This window comes from Felis catus, chromosome C1 (assembly GCF_018350175.1).
Source record: "Felis catus isolate Fca126 chromosome C1, F.catus_Fca126_mat1.0, whole genome shotgun sequence".
NCBI classification, from domain to species: Eukaryota; Metazoa; Chordata; class Mammalia; order Carnivora; family Felidae; genus Felis; species Felis catus.
In genome coordinates this window covers 82,830,292-82,858,033 of record NC_058375.1, presented here as the reverse complement: position 1 = coordinate 82,858,033, position 27,742 = coordinate 82,830,292, and the positions used below count along the sequence as shown (strand labels likewise).

Genomic DNA, 27,742 nt, shown 5'->3' with positions numbered 1-27,742 from the left:
ATCTTTACCATGTATATATTTTTTATTTTATTTTTTTAATGTTTATTTATTTTTGAGAGAGAGAGAATGGGGGAGGGTCAGAGAGAGACGGAGACACAGAATCTGAAGCAGGCTCCAGGCTCTAAACTATCAGCACAGAGCCCAACATGGGGCTCTAACTCATGAACTGTGAGATCATGACCTGACCTGAAGTCGACTTCTTAACCAACTGAGCCACCCAGGCACCCCTACCATGTACATATTTTTTAAATATATTCTTTTAAGTTCATTTGTTTATTTTGAGAGAGAGAAAGCAAGCATGTGTGTGTAGGGAAGGGGTAGAGAGAGGGAAAGAGAGAATCCCAAGCAGGCTCTGTGCTGTCAGCACAGAACCCTATGCAGAGCTTGGTTGTACAAACTGTGAGATCATGGCCTGAGCCAAAGTCAAGAGTCAGACACTTAACCGACTAAGCCACCCATGTGCTCCTATCATGTGCATATTTTTTTTAGAGAGCTTTGTTTCCTCCCGGAAATAGAACCATACTGAACCAAACCTTCCTTTTCAGTTTAACCCAAGAATGCACGTGCTTTTATTGTCATCTTTTATGCATTCTTCAACCTGGTTTGAATTTGTTGTTTTGTGAACGCCATAGAAAAGAAGCAGCCTTTAGAAAAGTTTTCACAGTTTGGTGTCAAATCAGTAGCATTGTTAGGGTCTGCTCAAGTTTTCTGTATCTGATCACAGGCTTTCCTACTTTTCTGGGACATGGATAACCTACTCCAGTTCCATGCAAAGGAAGATATATGGAACACTTACTATGTGCAAAGTCTCTTGCCAGCCAAAACAGAGGTGAATAAGATATAGCTCCCATCATACTAGAAAGATACCCCAGTCAGAAAGATCAGAAAGACACCAAACTGAACCGTATGGAACGCTGACAATATCAGGTCTTAAACAGATCTTGAACTGATTTTAATAGATCTTGAATCCATTTCTTTCTTAATGCGTATTAGCTTAGAAAACAGAGCCTGGGTCAAAGGTAATGTGAAGATGCTTAATGAAGGATACAACCCCAGAGCAGGAAGGGTGGGAGCAAAAGGGAAATTAGATAGGAAGAAGGGAAAGCAGATCCTGTGTGGTACATTCCAGGCTGGCTCCCGCTTCACAAGGAAATGGAGCTAATTGCTCTGTCCTGTGGGATGGAGAGTGGTTTGTGAAATCATCCTGCCTCACAACAGTTCAGAGGAGAAGGGTGAGAGATGTACCTACTGGTTCCTTTCTGTCTACTGTCTCTCACTGGTCAAACTTCACACCCGGGGTTCTGCCTTCCTCTGCACTCCTGGGTTGTGTATCCTGCCCATTTTAGGGCAGCTGCCAATAAGGAAGCCAAATCCCACAGCATGTTGTGAGACATTTCTTGTTTCTTGTTTGATGTGTCTTGTGAGATGTTGTGACATCTAAACCCAGAACCTAGGAAAAAGCTAGAGCCTCTTGGTCAGGTGTGCACAGGGGTACTTCTGGGGCTGTCACTTTGACAGATACAGTGGCAGCTGTGGCAAAGCCCAGCTCCCATGCTGAGGGAGCTGTGAGAACTGGCAGGGGTAGAAGTTGTGAGAACAGCATCAGGGACTCAGGTCTCTTCTCAAGCTAGTGGCAAAAGCTTGAGTGGCAAGTAAGGCCATCAGATTTGAACCAGCAGATAAATTGAATATGGCTCAATATGCATTGCTACCACCCTAATCCAAGTTTATGAGACAGCTTGCCCTCAGGCAATCCGAAACCTTCCCACTCTCCTTCTTAAGATGCAAAATCCTTACCTTAACCTGTAAGCGCCCCCCCCCCACCATGTTCTGGACCCTGCCTGCTTCCCCAGCATCATCCTCAGTTTGGTATCCACATCCCAGCACCTGCTGGTCTCCTCTTACTCCTCTGACACACTCTGAACTGACGGCCTTTGCTATTCCCTTGGCCTGGAACATTCTCTCTTACTCATACAATGTTCTCTTGTTCTCAACTCTGAGTCCCCTGACTGGTAGGTTAAACCCTCTGCCTAACTCCTTCTAAGATCCTGTCTACAGAAGCCAGTTTACCATAAAACTAATGAAACATACGCTTCAGGGCTTACTTGCCCAAGTTTACTTCTAAACCCCTGTACCTAATTTTGGATTTGTAATTTTTACTTATTTTTTTTTCTTAATGAAGTTTCCCTGATATGTTTACGCTTCAGGCTCCCCAAAATCTAGGTGTACTTCTGCCTGTGCTTTTCCTTTGTGGCATTTAATACAGTGGTAATCACAGTGGTGTCATTCGCTCATTAACCTCTGTCCTGCTTATTACACAGCAAGCTCCTGGGGGTGGAGACTCCTGGCTGGTTCACCACTTAATCTCCAATCCCAAGCACAGGGCTTTGCCCACCCGTGGTTATCCCTCAAATATTTGTTGAAGCAAAATAGGGATACAGAGCTGGTATACTGACATGTGACAAACAAAGAGCAAACAATTACAGAATAAATGGGAAGAGTGGCACTTTATTTGGCACCAATGAACTTGAGGTGATTAAGATACAAAGTAGAAAGTTTTAAGCCAGGGACCTGATGAGGGATTGCCAAAGTTCTGACCACGATTGGTAGGATGTCACCTACTGAGAAAGGTCCAGGGAAAATGCTCAGGTGTCAAGACCAGGTGGCCACACTATTCCTAGCAGGGAGTCCAAACAAACTACTGAAAAGCTGGGTTCTTACCATTTTTTTAACCTGAATTTGGGCTAGCAGTGTGTCATGAAATTAAATAGATGTTAGAATTAGGAGATCTCAAATAGGCTGGGGCAGAGAGCAAAGGTGAACCATAGAAATGTGTAGGAGCAGGTGGATATAAGTCTGTGAAGAGTGATCTTTAGCACACTGAATGCAGTCAGGAAAGGTGGACACCAGCTTGCAGACAAGAGACAGTCACTGACTTAGTGTCCAGTAAGGCCCAAGCCAGTTCAGTGTTTACCTGTACCAAATCCACTTAAAAGTAGTTTAAGATCCTGGAGAATTTATGCCTCCAGTTTTGAACAGATGAGACTAGATGACAGTGTTGATACATACGAAGTCAACAATGGGCATTGTATTTTAAGAGATGAAATTAAGAGAAAATTCAAGAAGTGTACCTTTCATCCCACCAAGGAAACACCATCCTCACCCTGCTTGGGCTCTGATGCTTTTTGCCAGCCCCACCACCCATGGAAGCCTTTCCTTCCCACTTGGGCTCTGATATACTACATCAAACCACCCTCCACATGGACATCCGTCTCATTGTTCTTGGGCTCTGATAAGCCACACTGGGCTCTCCTGGATCCTTCTAAATCCTCTAGGTCAGCTACCTTGCTCTGTCCCACCCAATGACTTTAAAACGACATCAATCAGGAGGGAAGGGAGGGCTAAGAAAGGGAGAAGAGGAAGAAGTTTGTATCTGATTTTGTTGTATATACTGTGCAAAGGTTTATGTTTTTGCTACTCTGGTTTCTCTGAGAGTTTTTATAAAGTGATTCAGAGAATTTTAGAAACTACGCTGCTCCCACTATTCTGATAATTACTTACAATATTTTTTTTTCTTTTCTTCCCCCTCCCCACGAAGTGTAGATAGTTACATTAAATCCTTTTACAAGTCAAGACTGGAGAAGGGCAAGTTGGAGATTCTAATTGGATGCCTGGATGATGGATGGATGGATAGATGAATGGATGGATGGATAGACAAAGAAACAGATAGATAGACAGCAATTGCTTACCCTTGCATAATATTTACTATAGTCCAGGCACTGTTTTAAGTCATTCACTTTTATTAAATTTATATATATCTTTCAAAAGCAACCTATGAGTTACTTCCATTGCTTTCCATTTTTTTGGAGATGAAGAAACTGAAGCAAAAGATAGTTAAATAATATGCCCAAGACTATAGATATAGTATATAGTAAAAGTGGGATTCGAACCCACGAAATCTGCCTCCAGAGTTTAGGCTATTAACATATACATTCTACTTCATGTAAATAAATGGGTGATAAGCAGATAATGTATGAAATTAGAAACAGCAAATTTTCTATGTCATGGCCTTCACTAGATTACTTTATTGTGTAATCATTTAGGTTAGGTAGCATAAACTCTGGGCTAAATGAGTAAACCGAAATGCTTGTAACTAACAAGAGTCAGAATGCAAGCCCAGTTTCAGTTAATTTAACATTTCATGCTAATTCAGCAATTAAGGCTTTTTGAATGCATATAGTTGCTTGGAAATGGAATTAACTGCCTTTTAAAGGGGTGTACATCCTGTGACAAGAATATTCAAGCAGAGGCCAAATGAATGTTCCCTGTCTCTTGGTTACCTTGAGAAGGATTATCTCAGTTTTGAGATAATCAAAGGCCTTTTCAGATGTGTTTGGTGGGTCAATGTTTGTATTTGTGTATAATACTGGGGAAATCTTTATTAATTAGTCACTGAAAAGCCTTTAAATTGGATAGGTGGTTTTACAAGATTTTAATTTTACTTCAAGTTTAGAAGCTTTAAGGATGTTAAATGTTACATCTTCTTAACCCACTGTATCAACTCCAGCCTTGGAATTAATGATTTCTGATAAGTTATGATAGTGAGTAAAAACATAGGCTCTGGACTCAAACACTTGGTTTTACAAGATTAGAGATATTAAGCAAGTCACTTGAACTCTTTGTAACCTCTGCTTTATCATTTGTAAAATGGGGCTAATGATATATCTCATGACAAAGAGCCTAGTAAAGTATCTGGCATATTGCAAGTAAGTGCTCAATGAATATTAGTTATTATCGTCTAATTGGAACCTTAGCTTTCACTTACAATTTAGGAAATACGTATAATGTAAATATATACAAATACCACCTAAAGTTTATCTAATCCAAAATGTTGTGGAACTGATTTGCTATTAATTGCTACATTTCAACTAAATAAAGAAGTCTAAAGGAACTATTTGAAATAACTAAGACTAAGAAAAATGCAATACTGTATATAATTGCAATGCACAATCTTTTAATTAAGCTGGTAATTCCCACATGGCATGATTTTGAGATAGGTCCTATTATCTACAGTTAATACTTGAGTAGATGGAGACAAAGATCAACTGACTTCCTAAAGTCTCCCCGATTCCTTACCAAACCTAGGATTAGAACTCAGAATTTAGGCTGTGCTTTGTTCATGCTCATCACCAAAAAAAAAAAAAAAAAAAAAAAAAAAAAAAAAAAAAAAAAAGCATGATTCATGGTAATTTTCAGATAATATGCAGCATTTTAAAACTGAATTAGGGAATCAGAAACCATAATGAAACAGTATCAGAAAACAAGCTGAATGATCAAATGAACTTTCACAAATGTGTAAAAGAAAGAGCAGATTTACTCATGAACAAAGATGGTTAAGAAGGTTGACCAAGAAATAGCTAGCTAGAATTCTTCAGTTTGTTGAGGTCCTACTTACAATTTACAAAGCAGAAAAAAATAGGCTAAAGTCTTGAACAATTAGGAAGAAAAGTGAGCCCTTGAAGAAACAGCTAGGTCTGTTGATACACTTAGAAAGTAGTGAACTGTATTTTTAAAGCCTTTGCATGATGTAATAGACATGCTATAATGTTATGGAAACTGACTCAAGCTTCTAGTTGACCTAGTTGTGGTGTTGGAGAAATTCTAGAAGTTAGGTAAAATAATATGTAAACTTGAATAGTTTATCCCCCATCCCTCAAACTACCATATTAAACTATTTAAAAAAGTGTTTTGCTTGTTCTTAGAATTTTTTACAGAAGACTTCTCAAGAATTCTACGATTCTTCAAGTAGTCTAAGAACACTAGGAGTGAACTATTGTGTTCATTTTCACAGGACCCATTTTGTATACTCATGAATTAATGAGTTAAATTGGAATCCTATTTAATTATTAAAGACAAAACTATCTGCACTTCATGTTTCTTAGCATGGACTTATTTTCAATACAATACAATTGATTTTCAGTTAAAAACATTTAAATTTTTACTTGTATGCATTCCCGGTAGCCTACTGTATTTTTCTTTGCACTGCTACTTCCTGGACCAAGTATCCAGAATTAGTAAGATTTGTTTCTATAAAAGTAAAAGCTGTGTAGGGAAGAATAAATGTGACGTCAAACAGACCTGAGTTAAAATCTCTGCTGTGTCACTTAATACATGAGGCTTGTCATTAACTCCCCTTTGTTTCAGTTTCCTTGTCTGTGAATTTGGTGTCCTGCTAATCCAAGGATTATGAGAATTAAAGGCACTGAATATAAAGCATATAGAACAGTGAGTGTCCTCTTATAAGCACTTAAAAAATATTTGCTGTTGCTATTATTGCTGTTGTTACAGAAATTCTAATTTGAGAGTCAGAATATACCTCACAAGATAGCTATAATGCAGAAAACAGAAGAGTTTAAATTTGACAAATGTGACCTATGTTATGAATGGTGAAAACACATCGGGACTCAAATAAAGCTTTGCCTTTTCTTTCATTTTCCTTCCCCGTTGTAAAGGCTTCTGGAGCAGATGCCCTGGAGTTAAATTTATCATGTCCACACGGCATGGGAGAAAGAGGAATGGGCCTGGCCTGCGGGCAGGTAAGGACCTCAACAGCTGCCTTCACGTATTTCTGTGTGACAGAATAGCCCCCTGTATAGGTAGTAACTGTACCTTAGGCAAGAAGATGTGTGGATCAGATGACTGGTTTGAGACTTCCAGGTCTGCATTGTTTAAATATTTAGTGCTTAAAAAGTGGAAAATGAGGGAAACTGAAATTACAGCAACTGTTTAGTTTTATTGAGGAAAATATCACATTATGTGCTTGACAGGAAGCAATATCATAACAAATAGTTTTTAAAAGCACTGAAGCAGAATTAGCTGATTTCAGATGCAGTGTTCTTTATTCATTCCTGATGCTGATCCAGTTTCCCTGGAGCAATATACTGTACAAAATGCATTGTTCGTAGTGATTTTGTAGTAAATGGGGCACAGCACAAATTGCATTTTACATTTTTTAGCATATGATCATTATTCCCTAACTGTGTTTTGGGAGTTGCCAAAGGACTTTGATGCTATTTTTATTTTGGGATACAATAAATGGAAACTTCATGCTAAAATACTTTCAAAAACCTAATGAATAAAATGTGGAAATATATGTTAATATGTAGAAAATACCACATTTTTATGTAACTAGATACAGTGTTGTATGTTAAGGAGCAAGGTAAAAGCTTAATGCTAAAAAGGTGAGTGTTTTGCATCTAATTTGGCCTTTAAGCCCAGAGGGAAATGGTGTGAATTAAATAATATGCAATGTTGTCATTTATGACAAATTTTCTAGTCCCGGAAAGTTTACTTTTGTCTTTACATCTGGCACAGGGCCTTGTACATAGTAGGTGTTCAATTCTTTTTTTTTTTTTCAAATCCTTGGATTATTTGAATTAAACTTAGAGGCCAGAGGCCCTTAATTTGGAAGGGCAAAAATTTCTGCCTATTCAAATGAACCTAGGTTGCTATTTTCATATTAGCATTCAGGAAGGATTTTAAAGTACCTTGTAAATATTTAATTAACATTCGGAATAGATTTGTGACTTAGGAAGAAACCATTCTCTTGCAGCAGCAGGAGAGGAGGGTCTAGTCAAATGTTTTTCAAGTATATCCTGTGTTCCATTCACAATAGGTTACCCAGAAGATCAGTCAGTGTGGCTACAGAATTAGTAGAGGAAAAATATCATTATATTAAATCATGACTTCTGTGAGGCAATGATTGGGTGACAGTTAGCGTGTCAAGATGTGTAACTTGGTTGAAATGAGGGAGGCTTTTAAAAAGGACACCTGGTGGGACGCCTGGGTGGCGCAGTCGGTTAAGCATCCGACTTCAGCCAGGTCACGATCTCGCGGTCCGGGAGTTCGAGCCCCGGGGGGCGTCAGGCTCTGGGCTGATGGCTCAGAGCCTGGAGCCTGTTTCCGATTCTGTGTCTCCCTCTCTCTCTGCCCCTCCCCCGTTCATGCTCTGCCTCTCTCTGTCCCAAAAATAAATAAACGTTGAAAAAAGGACACCTGGAACAGGGCCTGAGGTAGTGAAGGTTCTTTATCCATCCCTTCCACAGTTTCTGAATTTTTTTAGTGACATGGAGAATAGCTATGGAAAGTTTAAATCTGTTGACTAATGTTTTAAAGGAGGGTATGTTGTTTTTTTTTTAATTTTTTTTCAACGTTTATTTATTTTTGGAACAGAGAGAGACAGAGCATGAACGGGGGAGGGGCAGAGAGAGAGGGAGACACAGAATCGGAAACAGGCTCCAGACTCCGAGCCGTCAGCACAGAGCCCGATGCGGGGCTCGAACTCACAGACCGTGAGATCGTGACCTGGCTGAAGTCGGGCGCTTAACCGACTGCGCCACCCAGGCGCCCCAAGGAGGGTATGTTTTAATATATATTTCTTGCTACAGAAACGGCAATTATTTTGAAAATGTTGCCCAACCTTGTGCTTAATTTTTAGAGTGGGCTTTTACTCTATGAACACATCTGAACTTACCCAGCTGTTAAGTGTCTTAGGTGTATCCTCTCCAGTGAGTTATTTAGATACATAAATTTTTGCACAGCCTTTGACTGAATGAGGATGCCAAGCGTTAAAATTTTGCAGAGTTAATATTAAGATTTCTAAAACTCTTGGAAAACATGTTCCGAAAACCATGACACCTTAGGCTGAAGGAAACTTGGGAACATTGCCATTTCACTTGTTAATTATAATCTCTAAAACGAAGCCAGTTCTTCCTATTAGCCGCATTTAGAAATTTTCTTTTGAATTATATTCTTTTTGTATCATATCATTAAAAAATACAACTAATTTAATTATTTCTGATCCAATATATTTTAAATGGTTGCTTTGCCTCAGGACACATGAAAGTTCGATATTTTAAATGGAGGGAAGGAAGAATATTAGTGCATTAAAAAAACTTTACTGTTACTCTTTAGGGTGGGCACAAGCATGTCTAGAGCTTATTCATGTTTTCCTTTATTTCCTTTTCTTTTTCTTTCTCTAACTCGTGTTCCTATTGCCTCTTCCTTTCTCTTTGAGATTCCTGGTCTTGAACACTTGTAAGTTGGTGGGATGGGAAATTTGTACTCAGTGCTGGGGAACTGAGAAGCTATTCTAATTTCTCTTCCCCATAGTAGCGTTATCCTGCATTCCGTTCCATCTTTTGGAAGCTCTGTGTGTGCAAAGCACAGAGCTGTGTGCATTGCTAGAGTCTGATAAGTGTTTGCTTCATGAATGAAACAAGCTGACATTAGTTCCATGCCTAGAATATTTATCTATTGGAAAGACTCTATTGCACTTTTTCCACTTCTGGTGTTTCCAGAAATCATAATTTTAGCCCCTTAAGAAGAGACAGAGTATCAGTATAGTACATTTTCCTTTCTAAACATATTTTTCTTCCATTGTCTCATATATTTTCTCACAAATATGCAATAAGTGAAAAATACTGCCTTTGTATCTAAGTGATTTTATATTAACTATGTATGTATATATTTAAACATATACCTATATTTTAAACTCTTTATAAATGTTCCTATAAGTGACTAAATAATTGTGAAATTTTTGAACAGAGAAGGCTATAACCTCTACTCCACAACATACAAAAATCATTATTTATTAATGGAATTTGTAGAAATATAAAAAATCTCAAACTGACCTTGGGAATTTGAATTGTATATTCCCTGCAAAGTGAAACTTCATATGAAATCCTAAACACTTAACACTTGCTGTGTGTTTAAAGGCAGTCTCATTCTTTATTCTTTCTGTCAACAACCTCTAATACCTTGATCAAGCCACTCACTCCTCTGAAACATCAGCTCCCATCTCTAAACTATGGGGTTTGAACCAGATGATCTCCAACTGCCTTCTAGCTTTACTATTCTGTGAACACTAACATTGTAGGTAGCAGGTGAATATGTTATTTTTAAACTACCCATAAAAGCATTGATAAAACAAAAAACAATAAAGAAATAAATGAACGCATATTATAGTGTTCTTTTTAAAACCACTTTAACATTTTCCCTGGCCTGCATAAAAGTCACTGTGTTACATATGCGATTCTTAATTATATTTACATTGATCAGTGCTGCTCAGATTTTGGTATATTTTCCTGTATTTGATGAATGAATATCTAAGTAGCCTTTGTTTTAAAAAGCTCTGGCTTAATACTTTGTAATTTGTACTTGTGGCTAAAATAGAACCCTTGGTCTTTGTACCCTGTATGTCAGCCTGTGATCTTCTATCACATTTTCCATTTTAGTAAATGGAACCCCCCAATAACGTTGATGCTCAAGCAAAAGTGAAAACATGCTCCAGCTTTGGTTGCATGTACTTCAAAGAGTCAGAGTTATATTACAAACATGAAAAAATATTTTCAGCTTTCTTCTTCTCCTCACCATAACCCTCTGAATAGGTTGAGTTTGTATTCCATTGTACAGCAATAACAACAAGAGTAAAATAAACACAAAAACAAAACAACAACAAAAACCTGAAGCCTCCAGGCTTCCCAGGTCACAAATCTGGTCACTGGTTGCCAAGGCCTGAGCTTTTATTTTTTTTTTAATTTTTTTTTCAACGTTTTTTATTTATTTTTGGGACAGAGAGAGACAGAGCATGAATGGGGGAGGGGCAGAGAGAGGGAGACACAGAATCGGAAACAGGCTCCAGGCTCCGAGCCATCAGCCCAGAGCCTGACGCGGGGCTCGAACTCACGGACCGCGAGATCGTGACCTGGCTGAAGTCGGACCCTTAACCGACTGCGCCACCCAGGCGCCCCAAGGCCTGAGCTTTGATTAGCATATAAGCCTGAAATAGGCAAGTCGCCAAGAGCAATTCCTAGTAAATTGGTATTCCAGTGTCAGCATTAAATATTATTAATATTAACTGAAAGCTCAATGCAGGACTAAGTTACCTCTAAAGTCTTTATAGTTCTAAATTCCCATTTCTCTAAATATATGAAAACAGAAGCAAACCTGAATCTACTATTTAAATGTTGCATCTCCCAAGAGTAAGGGAGCCTCCCTGATGTCTTAACATTCAGATTTAAAGCTGTCTATGTGGTCTGGGTAAACTAATTTCCTGTGCCAGCATATTACTTTATAAATATAATGGTACTCTAATAAATTCTATAAAATGTAGATAAAATGGCATCTCTTTGAGGTCTTCACCTTTTCCTAAATACAAAGTGTTCTTATGGCATTGGGTGAATACCCCTCTTTTGTCCTTGAATATTGAGTATTTTTAATTCCATCCTACAGAACCTTCTAATGTAAATTCAGACAAGAGCTGAAGAAATGTGAATGGCTTTCTGTTGTTGTTTATTTTGTTTCTGTAATTGTTACCAACATTTGAAAAATAGGTGGATTTGAGAGAAACATTCTGTTACTTCTCTTGAAGTAAGATATGGCCACAGATGGCCTGCATGGCCACGCAGCAACGAGGATTGCTCTCCTTTACTGCTCTCTTTTAACACTGTATGTGGTTCATGTAAATAGCAGCAAACATTTCACCAAGGATAGGTGTTCGTTCCCAAACATGGGTTTGATCAGTATGTGCTTCTCCAGTTCAACCTTTAAATATCAAAACCAACCCTTCCCAAGATGTTTGCTTATCTTCTGTGTTCCTGACATTGAACAGTCTCTAAGCTGCCTTCTTTAGCCAGCGGTACCTTTAATTCTTAGGCCCTCCATCAGCTATCAAAAGAAGAAACAGTTGATAGGGGTTGTGGACAGAAGGCATGGGATAAGATGCCTTGCCTTCCTACCTTCCTATTTTATCTTCCACAAGGCAAAAAGGAAGAGCAAAAGGCAGCATGCTTCACAGGACTTCTCAGTACTAGTTGTATGGTCCTCTTGAAATGATTTTCTCCTGCCATCAGAAAAAGCTAATTTATAAAGCTTTTTCTTGGGTTATTTTTCACATGAGCCATTTACTTCTTTGCCTTCTTTGTGTCAATGATGTGACATAGTAAAGCACAGACTTCTAGAACTGAGAGGAACCCTAAAGATTTTCCAGTATGACCCCATTATTTATAGGAAAATATAGGGGCCTGGGAAGATACATAATTTGCCTTTTCCTGAGGTAACCAAACTAGCAGGGCCCAGGGCCTTTGGTGCCCTTGTCACTGACCCACATCTGGTGTTCTGTCCAGTATTTCATATGGGTCATTTGGGTGCATCCAAATCTCTAGTTAAACTGAATAAGCCCGTATAGTGCCCTGGGAACTCCTGACTCCGTACCTTTCTGCATACTATTATTTTCTCTGCCTGGAATTCATATCTTTTCAACTGAAATTATCTAAATAGAAATCACCTGTCTAATTCTATTTTAAGTGACATCTAATCTATTAACTGAGTATATCTTCTCAGTCAACTAAGGTTTCCAAGAGAAAGAAAAAAGAATGTATTATATGTGAACAGGTTTAAAGGTGGAAACTAGATGCATACTCTCATTTGAATCTGTGGTAACCTAGAGATTGAATCCCCGTTAATGAATTTGAATTTCTTTACCCAATAATTCTAAGAGGTTACAAAGATGGTATTTCCCTGGCCCTTATAGGATTCCCATTTTTCAGTCGTTTGAATGTCTTCCTTGGAGGTGTGACTGCTAAATAGTGCACACCTATGTCAATAATGACTCCTTTGGACAGAAAAGTCCAAAATGATAGTATAATTAGAGGGAAGACCACTGTAGCTTCACAGTTAAAGTAATGTTCTTAATAAAGATGATAAAGATGGCAACGCCATTGTTATTACCTGCTACGTCTTGTTATCTCACAGCTCCCTCCATTTATTTACACACATCTTCTGCATAGAATTTCTAAACACTGAAATGTTTAATTCAAACAGTCTTAACATTAATTTTATCGTCAGGAAATAGATATGCAGTCCTGCTTTCATGCTGATTTAGTTAAGTAAGAGCAAACAGATTTAAAAGTGGCAAATCTTAAAATGTTTACTGATGTTAAATAATTATTGACTTAAATTAAGATCACCCAAACAATACTTTGATATTTCCCTCATGATCTGTTCTATGTCCAATTTAATTTACACAAACTCTGTATGCCCGTTAAAAAAAGAGAGAGAAAGGCTTTGTTTCTGTTACAATATGCCAACATTTTTCATAAAACATTAACCACAGATTATTACTCTTACCCTTGCCAGAGAGCAGACGTCTGTCACCAGGAATAGAATCCAAAACTAAGTGTGAGGACCACATTGCCCCAGATGTGCTAGCATTTCCATTGGGAAATAAAACCTTCCTCCAGCAGCTGGGTTAACAGACCCTTTATCTCATCATATGTAGTACAGGGTCCAGGGAGCAATGACCACATCCTGCCTGGATCAGGTCCCTATCAGGTGTTTGCGGAGGAACAATATAAAGATACTGGTTTTAAAGCCAACACAACTGACAAGTTGTAGTACTACCTCTATTCCCAGAGGCATGAAATTCAGGAACTCAGGAGTATGAGACATCCCAAAGGGAATGATATGGGAAGAATATGGGAGTCTTTCTTACCAGTGGTAAAATACAAGTGAATCAACAGTGACATCCCTGACCTCTTCTTGGGGATCTAAGGTGAGGATAACTGCTGAGTTAGAATTACTTTTTGATACTGGTCTGGTATGGGCCCATGAGATGTCCTCTGTTTCAGGTTCTTGATTCCTCTCACTCCTTCTAACTCTAGCCCCTATAAAATACATGTGTGAGAAAGTGCCACATTGTCCTGAATGTGAGGTTTAATCTTGCCCTAATTAGCATAGACAAATGTAAATTCGGGCTAGAGAGTTGGAACTAGAAGTCTGTGAGTTGAATGGATAAATATGGGATAGTCTAGGATGGCTTCAGTGGATTGAGTCCCTGAAACATCACATTCACAGGTTTGAAAATCATTACATTGCGAATTGACATCATTCCATGGAGAGCTATGAGAAATGGATGCATGATATAAGCTTCTGCAAAAGTGACTGAAGTCTAATATTACCCATATACATTTGACTTATCTTGTTCTGTTTTATTTTCCTTGTGACATTGTAATTTTAGAAGTGCTTTAAAATAAATAATCAACTTGTTTATGAGAAAAAGTATCTCTGATAAAAAAGAAATATTTGCTTTATACTATATTGTGTTGCCCAACTTTTTATTTGAGTTTAATTCTCAACAAATTGCATAGACATGGGTACTTGGATAAGTACAAAACTACAGGAGATCTGTAAGAGGCATTTCTATAACTGCCAATATTTTGCCTTAAGCTGATTCTCTTTGAGTTTTTCAGTTTTAATATTAATGTTGGTTAATGACATAAAAAATGATTGCTTTCTCTTAAAAATTATAAATTTTTAGCAGAAAACAGTACCATTTAAATCTAACTGAAATACCAGTTGTAGGTCAGTGGGTATCATTGTTTATGTCTATGACAACAATCATGCGGCAGTTAAAAAAATTATATGTAGTACAGATAGGTAGACCACTGTTGAATGGTTGCAAGCAAGGCATCTAAATATATATTAGTATGGTCTTTATTGTACTCATCATTTGTTATATTCCCAAAATAAAGCAGCAATAGCATTTCACAATGTTTTTTTTTTCTAATCACCCTCAAATGATCACATTACAAGTAAGTTTGAGAAGGATAGCAGAGTTTTCTATATGCCTGCTGACTTACAGCATAAAGATAAACTGAAAATGTCTTTGACCAAAGCGAGAGACATGGGAGTGGGTTGGGGAGAGGCTATGATCTTAATCAGTGGTATCATGGTAGCATAATGCCACGCCAGAATAACAGGCATAAGCAGTACAGAGTAGAAACAAAATTAGAAAGCAAAATTACTGGCAATGAAATGAAAGATCCAGTCACAAATCCAACTAGCCTAGAATATTTGGAAGAACTGTCAAGCAAGACTGAGTCATTTATTAAAAGCCACAAAAGACTCAGGAGTAAAAGATACTACATATTAGGCTAAAAAAGCAAGATTGGACCAAAACCTGTTAAGCATTCAGGAGCGAAGAGAGTCAGAGGCAGCGGAGTTTACAATAAGGCAAGAGAGAGGATAATGAGTAAGACAAATCAAAAGAAGGCATAAGAGCCACCATTGTCAAGAAGACCTTAAAATTAAGGCAACTTGTACCTCAGAGATAAAGTTTTTATACACTTCCATCTGGGGTAGAAGCAGCCTTTTAGAGTGCAATCAATTTATGGCTTCCAGCTGGGAGCAGGTGAGCACTGTCAGGAAGGAAATATGTGGATTTGCCTGACTACTGAAGGAAATATTGCTAACCCCACCCCAAAAAAAGTAAGTCAAGGAAAATAGATTTATTATAATCATGGCATTTTTATAGCCCAGGAGTATTGATTCAAGATCAAAGACTCTATGGCTTTTGTTAACTATCACTTAGCAGCCTCATTCCCAGAGAACTATTACGACCCACCCCCCCATCCCCACCCCCGCCAGATACACATGAGGTGATGCTTACTGAGAACAACAGATTTTCTACAAATAGGAAGTCTGTCTTGATGTTGATTACATTGCAGAAATCTTAATGACAGCCATGTTTTGTAACTAACTTTGTTTTCTTGCACCAAAAAATCACTTTATTAAGTAGCAGTATGATTAATAAATATATACACTACAAAAAAGTATTGTCTAAGGAGATATCAATTTAAAGCATGAATATCAATTATAGACACTTTGAGATGTTTTGAATATCTTTATTTCCTCATGGTATTTACTATTTATGTTTTCTAGTTTGAGTGCTTTCTTTCTCTATCTGTTGTTACTGGGTTTATTCAGCTTTAATAGTTTTCATAGATCAAGTTGCAAAATCATTTATTACTTTAATGCATGTTAATGATGCATCAGAAAATAACATAGTTTTTTTCTTATTTGTGAAACTTTTAGCCCTCTATCAAATGGATGGAGATCTCTATTGCCAGCTTTCTTTTATCAACATTTTTCTTTTCTTGACTACACCAAAATTCATATGGCAACACAATAGGCATGTCTTTCTTGTTTTTCCTCTAATCATGTTTTGCCTAATATGGGAGAACTTGGTACATGAAGGAATAATCAGATCCCTTCACTTCTAGTGTCCTTTCTCTATTCTTCTATCCCATGTTCACTCTTCGTTCTCCTACCTTTTATCACCTCAGTCTCAAACTTTTAGAGAACAGCCTTTTCATTTAGGAGAAATAGATTATAGAGATCCTATAGTATTTATTGCACTCCCAAAACCATCTCTACTTTTATTCATTCAACAAATATTTAGGATATCCATCATGTACCAAGAATTGTGTGAAATGCTTATAATATAATAATGAGCAAAACCAGACAGGTTCTCTTTTCTCATGGAGCTTTCCATTATGTAGAGTAGACATATATTGGACAAATAACCCCACAAACAATAAAGTATAAATGGCATAGTAACCATGAAGTAGTGGTCTATGATACTTGAAGGGTCAGGGAAGGATTATATAAGGAAGTGATGTTAGATCTGATAACTGACATCTTTAGAGCATTTTTAACTAAGTGAAATGATTGGGGTGGGTTAGAGCATTCCAGGCAGTGGACACAGCATGCACATAAACCTTGTGGTTGAAACAAGGCAAGTTGAAGGGCAAGAAAGAAGATTGGGGTGCTTAAAGCAGACACATGTGGCACAAGATGATACTGGAAAGGAAAAAATACAGGTTAGACTATTTAAGAGCCCATAAGTTGCATGTTGTAGAATCTTTTGATCTTATCCAAACAGCAGCAGAAAGTTATTAAAAGGTTTGTCGTGTGTGTGTGTGTGTGTGTGTGTGTGCATATGCATACACATGTGTGTGCATGGGCCTGTGCATCTTCTTGGTGGCTGGGATGGTAACAATTGTGGGATGATATGATTGTATTTTCATTTGGAGAGAAGAGAACTAGAGGAACATGAGATTGGACCTAAGAAGGCTGTCTGAAATAGCCTTGCAGTTGTTATTGTAAAAAATAGTGGTGATTTATGGCTTAGATTAGGGAAGCGATTATAGAGATGGAGAAATGGATATACCAGAGATAAGGAGTATGTCCAGCAGCATTTGAGGATGGGTTGGATATGTGTTTTCAGGAAAAAAAAGTGACAAGATAGTTCTTAGCTTTCTGTTGTGTGCTGATGGAGGAATTCTGGTATTATAAATTAAGACAGATGTATTAGCTGATGTAACGGATGGTATAAGGTTGAAGTTGACTTCATGAGTATCTGGATCCAGGAAAGCAGATGATGTCTTCAGCATTTTTACTCTCTCTTACTTTGTCTTCTTTGCTCCATGGTGTAGTGGATGACTCATTCTTACCCATGACAGATAAGCATTTTAAATCCATCTAATGACCTAGCATCAGATAAATCTATAGTTCCTAATCCCAGCTCCCAGGGGACCTCCACCTTTCAAACCCTAGGCCATTTACTGATATCTGTGATTCTGGTATTTTCAGTATACTCTCTCCAGTCCCCACAACCAAGCTCTTTGCAAAAATTTTCTTTTAAATGGAACCATCCTAGGGGCACCTGGGTGTCCAGCTTTGGATCAGGTCATGATCTCCCAGCTCATGAGTTTGAGCCCTGCATCAGGCTCTGTGCTGACAGCTGAGAGCCTGGAGCCTGCTTCAGATTCTGTAACTCTCTCTCTTTCTGCACCTCCCCCACTCTCTCTCTCCTTCTCTCTCTCTCAAAAATAAACATTAAAAAAATTTAAAAAAAATAAACGGAACCATCTTTATTTTAAGCAATTAAAAGATTATCCATGAAACATTTTGAATATTAAACATATTTTGATATTTACTCTCTCATAGAGATGATGGATTTAGGATAAATAAAGTGAAATATGATTTTCCCAATATATATAGTAAATACAGATTTATATTTTTGAGATCACTGCAATGCAAGTATAGTTACTATGATATAGATATATCCCAAGAGAAGAAATTAATAAAAGAGAAGGAGAGAATCAAGTGAATATGGAGAATAAAAATTGAGTTTATTCAATGAGTGTGCCTTGTATTCTAGGTATTGTGCTAGGTATTTCTACACATGGGTTCACACTTACTCCTCAGTGAACTTTGAGGAGGAAGATGGAACACATTATAGACAAAGGGACTGAGGCTACAGTGACTTGCTCCATATTAAATACCCAGGGATTAATGTTATTCTGGTACATGGTAGTTTCCATAAATAATTTTTGGACAGAAGGTTTGAATGAATGAATAATTGAATTGAGTCTTCATACAAAATGGTGTGTGTATGTGTGTGTGTGTGTGTGTGTGTGTGTGTGCGCGCCATTGGCAATGAGATCTTGAGCAGAGTGCTTTATGAATAGGACTCAGTATAGCCATTCTTGATTTTTTGTAAGTTAAGAACTTATATCTCAAATCATTTTACTTCTTTCTAAAACCAGTCTCAGTGTATTGTCCTGGTTTGTTATCTTTCCACCTCAACCATGTTATGTTTCATGTGTCTGATTTCTCCAATTTGTGTCTTGAATCCATTCTGTTTTTTTCCACAGGTACATACTATTAACATATACATATTATTCACTATTCCCTGTGCCCTGGACAAGAGTCCATCTCCTTTTCAAATATTCTGTCTTTGGAACCCAATAATATTTTGTTGTCGTTGTTGTTGTTGTCAAGAGTGAGTGTTTTTGTGGGGAGCCTGGGTAGCTCAGTCAGTTAAGTGTCTGACTCTTGATTTCAGCTCAGGTCATGATTTCATGGTTTGTGAGTTTGAGCCTTGCATCGGACTCCACGTTGCCAGTGCTGGGCCTGCTTGGGATTCTCTCTCTTCCTCTCTCTCTGCCACTCTCCTTTTCAAATGCTCTCTCTCTCTCTCAAGAATAAATTTAAAAAAATAAGAATGAGCAGTTTTACTTGTTACTGTAGGAGTTTGGAGGATGAAAGACATCAGAATAGCTGACTCTCTGTTCCTTTTGCAAACTTGCTATTCTATGTAAACAAGGCCACTATCCAGGAATGAAGGGAGAGACAGAAAATAATCTGCCTCAGCCTGGCCTCCAGGAAATTAAGGACATTATTTTCACCTGTTTCCATGCCCACCACCTAATGGCAACCAGTTCTGGATTACAAATGCTCCCTGAATGTCACTTCTTCCATTATTTGAGAGCAGTTATGATACCTGATATAAGCCTAATTCATGAAATCCTCACTGCAACTCTATGATGTAGTGACTATTATTATTCCCATTTTACAGCTGTGAGAACCTAGAAAGTGTAAGAAGCGTGGCAGGGTCACGTGGCAAGTAAACGACAGACTCAGGATTCAAATCCTGATGTCTGGTTCCACAGCCTATGCTCCTAGCCTCAGGCACTGCTGCCTCTCAAACAAGAAAACCCTGACTTACTAAGCATAGAAATTGCTATTTATCTTAACGATGCATCTCTCTTTGAAAATAGTGCTATTTGTGGAAGTAATGAAAGTTCCTCTGCATAAATGCTCTGGAAAAGGCCAGTTACCTCAAAATAATTGGCAAAAAAAGATTTGAACGATCTTTATTTTTATGTGTTATCAATTTTTTTTTTCTGTATCCAAATTCGATAGAGAAACCTAACAGGTTGTTTTTGGTTTTTTGTAATCTCCAGACATGATTAAAACGTTGTGTAGTTTTACAATAATGAATGTTAATTGTCAAGGTCTGTTTCCATTTTAAAAATTCATTTTTTGTTGTTGTTGTTGCTTAAATTTGACGTCACCCCTCCCATAAAGGAGGCAATGTGTGGTTAAGAAACAACTTGTGCTAGTTGGTGATTATTCGGCAGAAGCTGAAGAGGGGTGAAGAACCCCCACAGAAGTACCCACGAGGGAATTCACCCCTTTTTCAGCTGGTGGAGAGCACTAAATATGCAGAGCGCCATCCAGCCCCAGAAGTGGTGCCGCCCTCGCCTGCCATTCCACAGCCATGCCCCTCTACAAAGGGTAGATCATTAAGCCATCCAGCGGTGGGGAGTATTTTCATATAGCTGTTGCCCTTTATAGCAGCCTGGCAGTGAGTGACCATAATAAATTATGCACTGCTCTGTGAGACTGTGACACAATGCACTGGCGGAACAGCAGGGGTGTTAGAAAATCCATTATTTGAAATTTTTGTTTCTTTTTCTTACTAGATTCCATGCTGTTCTTTTCCTGTCATCTTGTTCCTTTTTTTCCTATCTATTGTTTTGAGGGTTTTGTGTCTGACAGTTCTTTTCTGCTGCTGGTTTTGTCCTTTTTGTTACCTTGTTTCTGCCTTCGTGGGCTCTCCCCCTACCTCCCTTCCTTGGTCTTGTGTGTTGTGAGCCTCGTTCTCCTTTTCTGTCATGCAGTCATTTGCTTTACTTTTCTTTCTCTTTCTGCCTTATTGTCTCATAGAATGCAGAAAAACAAATTCTCTTTTTGTCGGCATTCTTTTACATGGTGTTATGTGGTTGTCATTTTCCCTTCAGGATAGATGCACTTTACTGTATGTTCTATTCATTTTGGCTCCAAGAATCCAAAACACATGTCCAGAGGAGTGCCAAGGCTGATGGCAATAAAAAACAATCAAAGCAACCAGTAGAATAGTTCTTTGGGAACAGTGCAGACCTATTTCTTCCCTGTGGATCAATTCACATAGAATCTGTAAGTTTTTGTTCCTAATTTTAGATTATTCAATACCTTTCTCTTTTCTCCAAGACTAGGTCTATTCCAAAGTCGCAATTGTTTTAACGCTTTTCCTCTCAAATCTATCTATCTGCTATTTCCATAATTGTTTTTCCATTGATGAATACAGCCTGAAAAGATGGTTCTGGTAATTGGAACATCCACTGATTCAGTTAATCCACCAGTTATTAACTGAGCAACTATAATGTGTCAGGAATTGTGCAGGTGCTCTAAACATTGGTCACCGTGAGTTTTGTTTTTTGTTTGTTGTTGTTGTTGTTTTTGCATTCTTTACCTGTTCATATCCCTTATCCCTAACTTCTTTCTTCTTTCTGTGGCCACACCACATATTATTTGTCATTCTGCCTTCTCCACTCTCTCTACCTTGACTCCTTTGGACCTAGCATTCCCGTTTTTACTCAGATTTATTTACAAAGAACTTGTGATTTTTCTGCCTAAATTCACTGCATTGGATTAGAAAGCTCAAATCTTGTTGGCAGTGAACACCTGAGAATGTGCCAGATTCTTCAAACCCACTTTTGTGTTGCAATTACAAACAAAACAAACAAAAAAAACTCCCCCCCAAAAAACCCAAAAAACAAAAACCCACAGAAATGGTAACCTGACCTCTGGTGTGGCTATGGATTTCTATAATATTTGCAGTAGCTGAATTTAATTATATCAATATGTATACTTATTAAATAGCAATGAATTGAGTAAACCTCTACAATTAAACTCTTCCTTTTACAGTATTTAGTTCCTTGTTTCTTTTAAATGTTTTTTATCTCTATTTGCTTTTATTTGCTTATTTTCTCATTTTATAAACTTCCTGTCTTCTAATCCATTTCTCCTGAATCACCTTCGATTTTTAGTTTCTACCTCTGTTTCCTTTCTCTACTTTTTAGATTTATTTTATTCCAGGGTTATTGCAATTTTAATTTTTGTTGTAGTTGTTATTTTAGACACTGCTATGATAGCTCAAGAAAGTTAGCTTACTGTTTTCTACAGAAAATATTAAATGATTTCTTCTATCTGTACTGGTTTCCTTTATATTTTTAATCTCTCCACCCTTCTCATGTTTCCAAATTTCCAGCTAAGTGTTTTCTTCATTATGTAATTTCTCTCTCTTTTCCTGGCACATTGAATTGCACCCCTTAATTTTTTCCTACATCAGTTTTTTTTAAAGAAACACTAGACCCTCGAATATCATTTTGCAAATGCATGTGGATGACTTCTCTTTTTATTTTTACTAATTGGCCTTTCAGAACAAACTCCCAAACGTGTACTATAGCTCATTTTATGCACTTACAACAAGTCAGTTGTCCTGTCAGCTTCCAGAAGCAGTGAAATGCTCATGTTAGAGTCTTATGTGTTTCACATTTCCAATTTTTAATTATTTCCTTCTTTGTTGGAAGAAAATAGAGGGAAGGATAGATATAAAGAGCTATGAAATAGTTGTAAAAGTGAAAGGGAGGTAATGCACTAAAAGTAAGTAAGTAAATTTGATGTTTAGAACACTTACATCCATAAAGGGTGCTATAGGGAAAATATTCTTGGTGACAGGATAGACGATAAGAACATCAGGAACCTCTCACAGATTTGTTCCTGTGGGTCAAGGTTTTTATAGCTGATTCCACCAAACAACACTGGCTTTGGCATAAATATATCTGGTTCACCCTATAGAATTTCACCCATGTCATTACTAAATGGCTCTGCCTTGACAAGGCACTGTTCCTATTTTTCATGTCTTTGACATGGTGCCCTAATTTTTAAAAGTTAGCAATACTAGTCTCTTTTGAATCTGCTATTGCATTTTTATCAGCCAGATTCCACATATGACATAAACACTTGAGTAAGTGATAATATTTTAAACTCAGTATATGAAACAACATGGAAAAATTATGTCATATTTCTTTATTCTGATTTTGTGACTTCTAGCATCACGAATAACTGAAGCTCAGTTCTTCCTGTGCCTTGAATAGAGCCAATTTTAAAGCAAAACTGTCACCCTTTAAAAATAAGCTTTATCAATTTATTTATTTCACAGACCCTCTACCCCAAATTTTTAGTTAACCTTGGATTTGTCAGATGGGATAGTTGCCTACAAAAGTAGCCCAGTCTTGGGCTAACTATGACTACATATAAAATGACTAAATGACTAAATATAAAAATGTTATGGGCAACCCACATTCTAGTATAAATTGTCAGCATAAGAAAGAAAATAGATCCATTTGGAGGACTAGATTATTCAAAAAATTCGGGCGTATACAGTGTTAATCTTCAAATTAGGGAGCTTTTAAGTATGGCATTTCGCACTAAGTCTAATGGCTTGAGTATTTAATTCTTTCCAATAGTTCACCACCGCCAGTATTATAATAGAGTTTAATTTTAGTTAAAAAGGTTTCACTGTCCTCATGACTTTCTTTTTCTTTGGTCACCCACCCCTCCTCATTCTTACCTCTCTCTCTCCCAGCCCTCAATATGGGTGGTTCTCAGGTCTGAGACTACTTTTATCTCACTGAATTTTCATTTTTCTTCTCGTATTTAACTTTATCTTTCTATTTCTTTAATTATATATTTTTTTCTCTTTTTTGTTTACTTGGCATTTTTCTTGTTTGAATCTGCCTTATGGTTTCTGATTCTCTTAGAATCATCACTAGTTTTTTAATAAGAATTTGTAGGATTGGCTTACATTGCTAACAATTAATAACTCTCATTTTTTGAGAGTTTATTCTATGCCAGGAAATGTGTTAACATTTTAGGTAGATCATATTATTTAATTCTCAACCAACCCTCTGAGCCACTACTAACATTATCCCTGTTTTTGAGATAAAGAAACCAAAGCATAGAAAGATTAAGCAATTTGTTCAAAATCCTGCAGGCAGGAAATGGCCAAGCCAGGACGCAAGGTCAGAGTTTCTGACTGCAGGCTTGCACCCTTTTACTTCATAGCTCCTCTTGTAAAAGGATGCCGAGCTGTATTAATTTGCTTTGGATCTGTATGTAAGAATGGGCGATTTCCCTACCTTATCTTTCTTCATCATGGATTCTGATGAGAGCTGAGTTACAACTATAATGGGGGTATTGGATCTTAGGGTTTTATTTTGGTCCATATTCTCCTTGCCTTACACACCTTCTTGGCTTCCTTCTGCCCACCACCATGTGAGATAAGTTTACACATGAAAGTAACTCTTGTTTACCTCTATTACTAGAGGAAACCCTTTCTAAGGCAAAGTCCGTGTCGTCTTCTTTTTCACATCCTTCACATTGCCTTGTATGTGAATAGTTTTCAGATAAAGGACCACAATTATAAACCCTGGCAAATGAGCATTCTCAGGTACTTCTGCTGTGCAGTGCTCGTGTTTTCCTCATACTACAGGATAAAAAAAGGCAAAGGCAAGGCATCACACTTCTTTGATGTAGGTCAAATAGAGACATCCCAGAGCCCTTCCCAAGTGGTCTGTTGTGAAGAACTTCGTTCAGTTTTATACATTTTTATTTTCCTCATTTCAGTGAATGCAGAGTACAGAAGAAGAAGCAGGGCAACTTGGCTAAGCAGTTAACTGTTTATTTTGTAGAATCCAACAATCACATATACTTGAAAAGGTTTTATAGAATTTTTAATAAATACTCCGAAAGAGCTTATGTTTTTATTTTGAATTACAATTCAACAACATTTAATCCCTTGTTATTGCTTTGTCAGACTTTTAATTGAATTATTCAAAACATGAAACAAAAGGAAAGAATTGTAGATAGCACAGTAATATTAGCAGAATTACCAGAGTGCTGAGAATTATTAAAGAGGACATTATGTTTGTTAATCGGGCATTTAATTTTGCTTCTGTTTGTTGATGGAAAACATCCTCTTGGAAAGGATTTTTTCAAAAACCTTAATTGTGACAATGCCTTCTTAATGTCCATGAATATACTGTACAGCAAAAGCTGTTTGAAACCTAATTAGTCAAAAAGATTCCTAATTTCCATTTTAACTCTAGGATGGCTGACCAGCATTCCAGTCAGATTGGTCATTAGTGCACGGGAAAAAGCAGGCCTTTCAATACTGGCTTAAAAAGTGAAAAGTGCTCAGAGGAAAGATTTTAAACTATTATGAACTATCACCAAAAAAAGGAATACTCTCTCAACTCATATTATGAGGCAGGCATAACCTTAGTATTGAAACCCTACGTTAGAAAGGAAATTGCAGGCTACTCTCATAAACATTGATACAAAACACCAAACAAAAATATTAATATGTTGAGTCCAGCAATGCATAAAAAAGGTGAACTATGTGGTCTTACTTCAATAAAGCAAGGTTGGTTTAAACAACCCCCCCCCCCAGATCAGTTAATGTAAATCATTACATAAACAGGTAGATCTATGTCTTAATCCAGAGGAATAAGTGAAACACAAGTTTCACATGTAATCAATGTGTGTTGTGTGTGTATATATAGATATATGTATATACATATGCATATATATACATACAGCGAAGCAAAAAGTTGAGGTTTTATTCAATGACAGTATATAACTATATAGAGATATACCTATATGAATATAGGGTAAAGAATGAAAAGGATACACATTATTGCTCCTAGTGGATAGAAACTCTAAGATTGGGAAGGGGGAAATTTTATTTACTTTATACAATTGTCTAAATAGGAACAATTGTTAACTATTATGTTTTAAAATATAACTATTTCAATAAGTCAGGATATTTTTATATTTGAGCGCACAGGATGTGACTCTGTAGTTAAAACAATTTCACTACCATTATTGTTACTAAGCTAGGAATTGCTATTATGTGCCATTAACTCAGGCTGAAATATTGGTCTGTCTACTCAAAGAATAAACCAAGTGTATTTGAAATTGTACCCTCCATTTCCAAAATTCCTTAAAATAGTTATTAACAAGAACAGGTTAACTTTGGGGAACAGTCTCTTTGTTTTTTAGAAATAATGACTAAAAATAAATTGTCCTAAACTCATTTTACTTGATCTAGGATTCCTTTCCATGAAATTGTCCAAAAAATGGCTAATTTCCATCTAATTAGAAGTGTAATTTGGCAATGCTCTAATTAAAATTATTAGAGTAATTTTTAAAATAAGATGCTTCTTAAAAAACATTAACAGTGGTGGCCACAGCACACAAAGTGTTATTTACCATTTACCAAAAGAATAAATAGGTAGTAAATCATGATATAAACATAACCAAGTTGAAATTGTAAAGACTTGTAGAGTTTTTAAATTTGCCATTGAGTTTGTGAAGATTTATAATATCTTACCAGCTATTATCTACCTATTTATTATAGTAAAGGGATTTTGTTCTTTCATACCTGCCCATGAGAGAAAGCCATTTGTAGCTTCAGCACTCATATATTAAAGAAGTTGTATGCTTTCTTTTAAAATTTTTCATGGAAGACATAAACCTAATCAAACCTTTCTCCCCTCTAGCTGGTAACCTCTGCATGAACTAAAGGGTTGAAATATTGTTTAATCATGCTACATACCACTTTTTACAGTTATGAGAAACATTATTTTGCTGCAGTAGAAGCAACAAAACAAAATGTTTTTACTCTGTGCAAGGAGAAATATATTTTTAAATTATTTATTATTTTAAATGGCATGATTTTTTATGAAACTACATTTTCCTCTTCTGTATTTCAAATATTACTTCTGGGAGAAAAGCACATTTTTAAAACAATGATAATATACATGTAATCTGAGGAACACAGACCCTCTTACTGACTTGTGACTCACAGAGAAACAATGTGCTAATTTCAGTTGGCAATCTTTACTTGATTCCTTCAGTCCAAACTCAACTATTATTAACCTTTGTTTGTGACAATTGAAGAGAATAATGGTTGAATTTAGGGCCTTTAATGTCACATTGAAATCAATAGCTGTAAATGGTAGTTGCCACAGTTCTAACTGATCTGTCACATTCAAACAAAGGAAGGCCTTTCTCAGTTCATAGAAGATAGCTGAGACAATTAAACACACAAACACACACAGGAATCTTAGAAGACCTTTATAACATAGAGGAAATGTACCGAATCTCAGTATTTGTATAAGGTTGGTTTTTTTTCCTTTGCGTGTTTGTTTTAATAATGTTTTTGAAAATACTGTACCTGAAACTGTAAGTCAAATATAGGACAGTTAGTAGACTTCATCCAGACCTCAAAACCTGGCCTCTGTCATAAAAATAAATTGAATTGTCTCTCTTAGTGTGGTGGTGATAGTGAGTGGTAGGGGGGTACTGATGATAAGCCCCTTCATGAGCAGAAATTGCAAAGGCCACCAAATAAAAACAGCTCAAAACCCTGAGTGCCAGAGTTCTGCATGCTTCTGACAACTCTCTTATCCAGACTTCAACTCCCAACTCAAATCCATCTTTGAGACTTCTGTACATTCATCAGTGTTACACTTTCTGTGCTCGGGTTTGACTTTGTCTTTATACCTTTCTTATTTTTCTGGACATTTGGTGGATGCAAATTAAAAGAGATTTCCATTCATGTTCCCATATATGACTTTGAACCTGAAACTGGTTATAATCATCTGTACATTGATCAATTACATTAAGAACATAAGTCCACTTCTGCTTAGTGTTGTTATGTTGAATGAAGTAATAATAATGTTTCAGTGCTTTATCAGAAAGAAAAAGCTTTGGTAATTTTTTTCCCTATATAATAACAGGCCTCCAAGTTTTTTTAAGGCATAATATGAAAAATTCTTATTCACTGAAATGCCATTCCAGCCATCCTTTGAAAAATTAAATTAGTTGTTCTTGGAAGTAGAAACTAGAAAGATTCAATACTACAAGAATATAGGAGATTAAAAAGAGGAAAGTAGACAAGATCATGTTTTTAACTTGCCTTAAGCAAAAGTACTATTTTTTTCCTCCGCTTATAATTTTATAAGACAATATTTTAGACTTAACATTCACCAAAATTATTAGTTTAAGGACTCCATGCATGACTTAAAAAAAAATTCTACTTCTCAGCAATAAATTCATTTATTCAAGAGGAACATAATCAGTGTCTAATGGGCCTTTTTTC

At 36.9% G+C, this 27,742-nt stretch overlaps 1 protein-coding gene across 3 annotated transcripts in view; it reads left to right on the top strand.

Annotated features, from left to right (window-relative positions):
- DPYD (dihydropyrimidine dehydrogenase) overlaps positions 1–27,742 on the top strand; it is an 869,175-nt gene that overhangs the window by 585,596 nt on the left and 255,837 nt on the right. For all 3 annotated transcript variants that reach the window (XM_045036245.1, XM_011284844.4, XM_045036247.1), the window contains one exon: positions 6,513–6,596. In XM_045036245.1, coding sequence (XP_044892180.1) covers positions 6,513–6,596 — 84 coding nt within the window. The remainder of the gene's footprint in view (positions 1–6,512; positions 6,597–27,742) is intronic.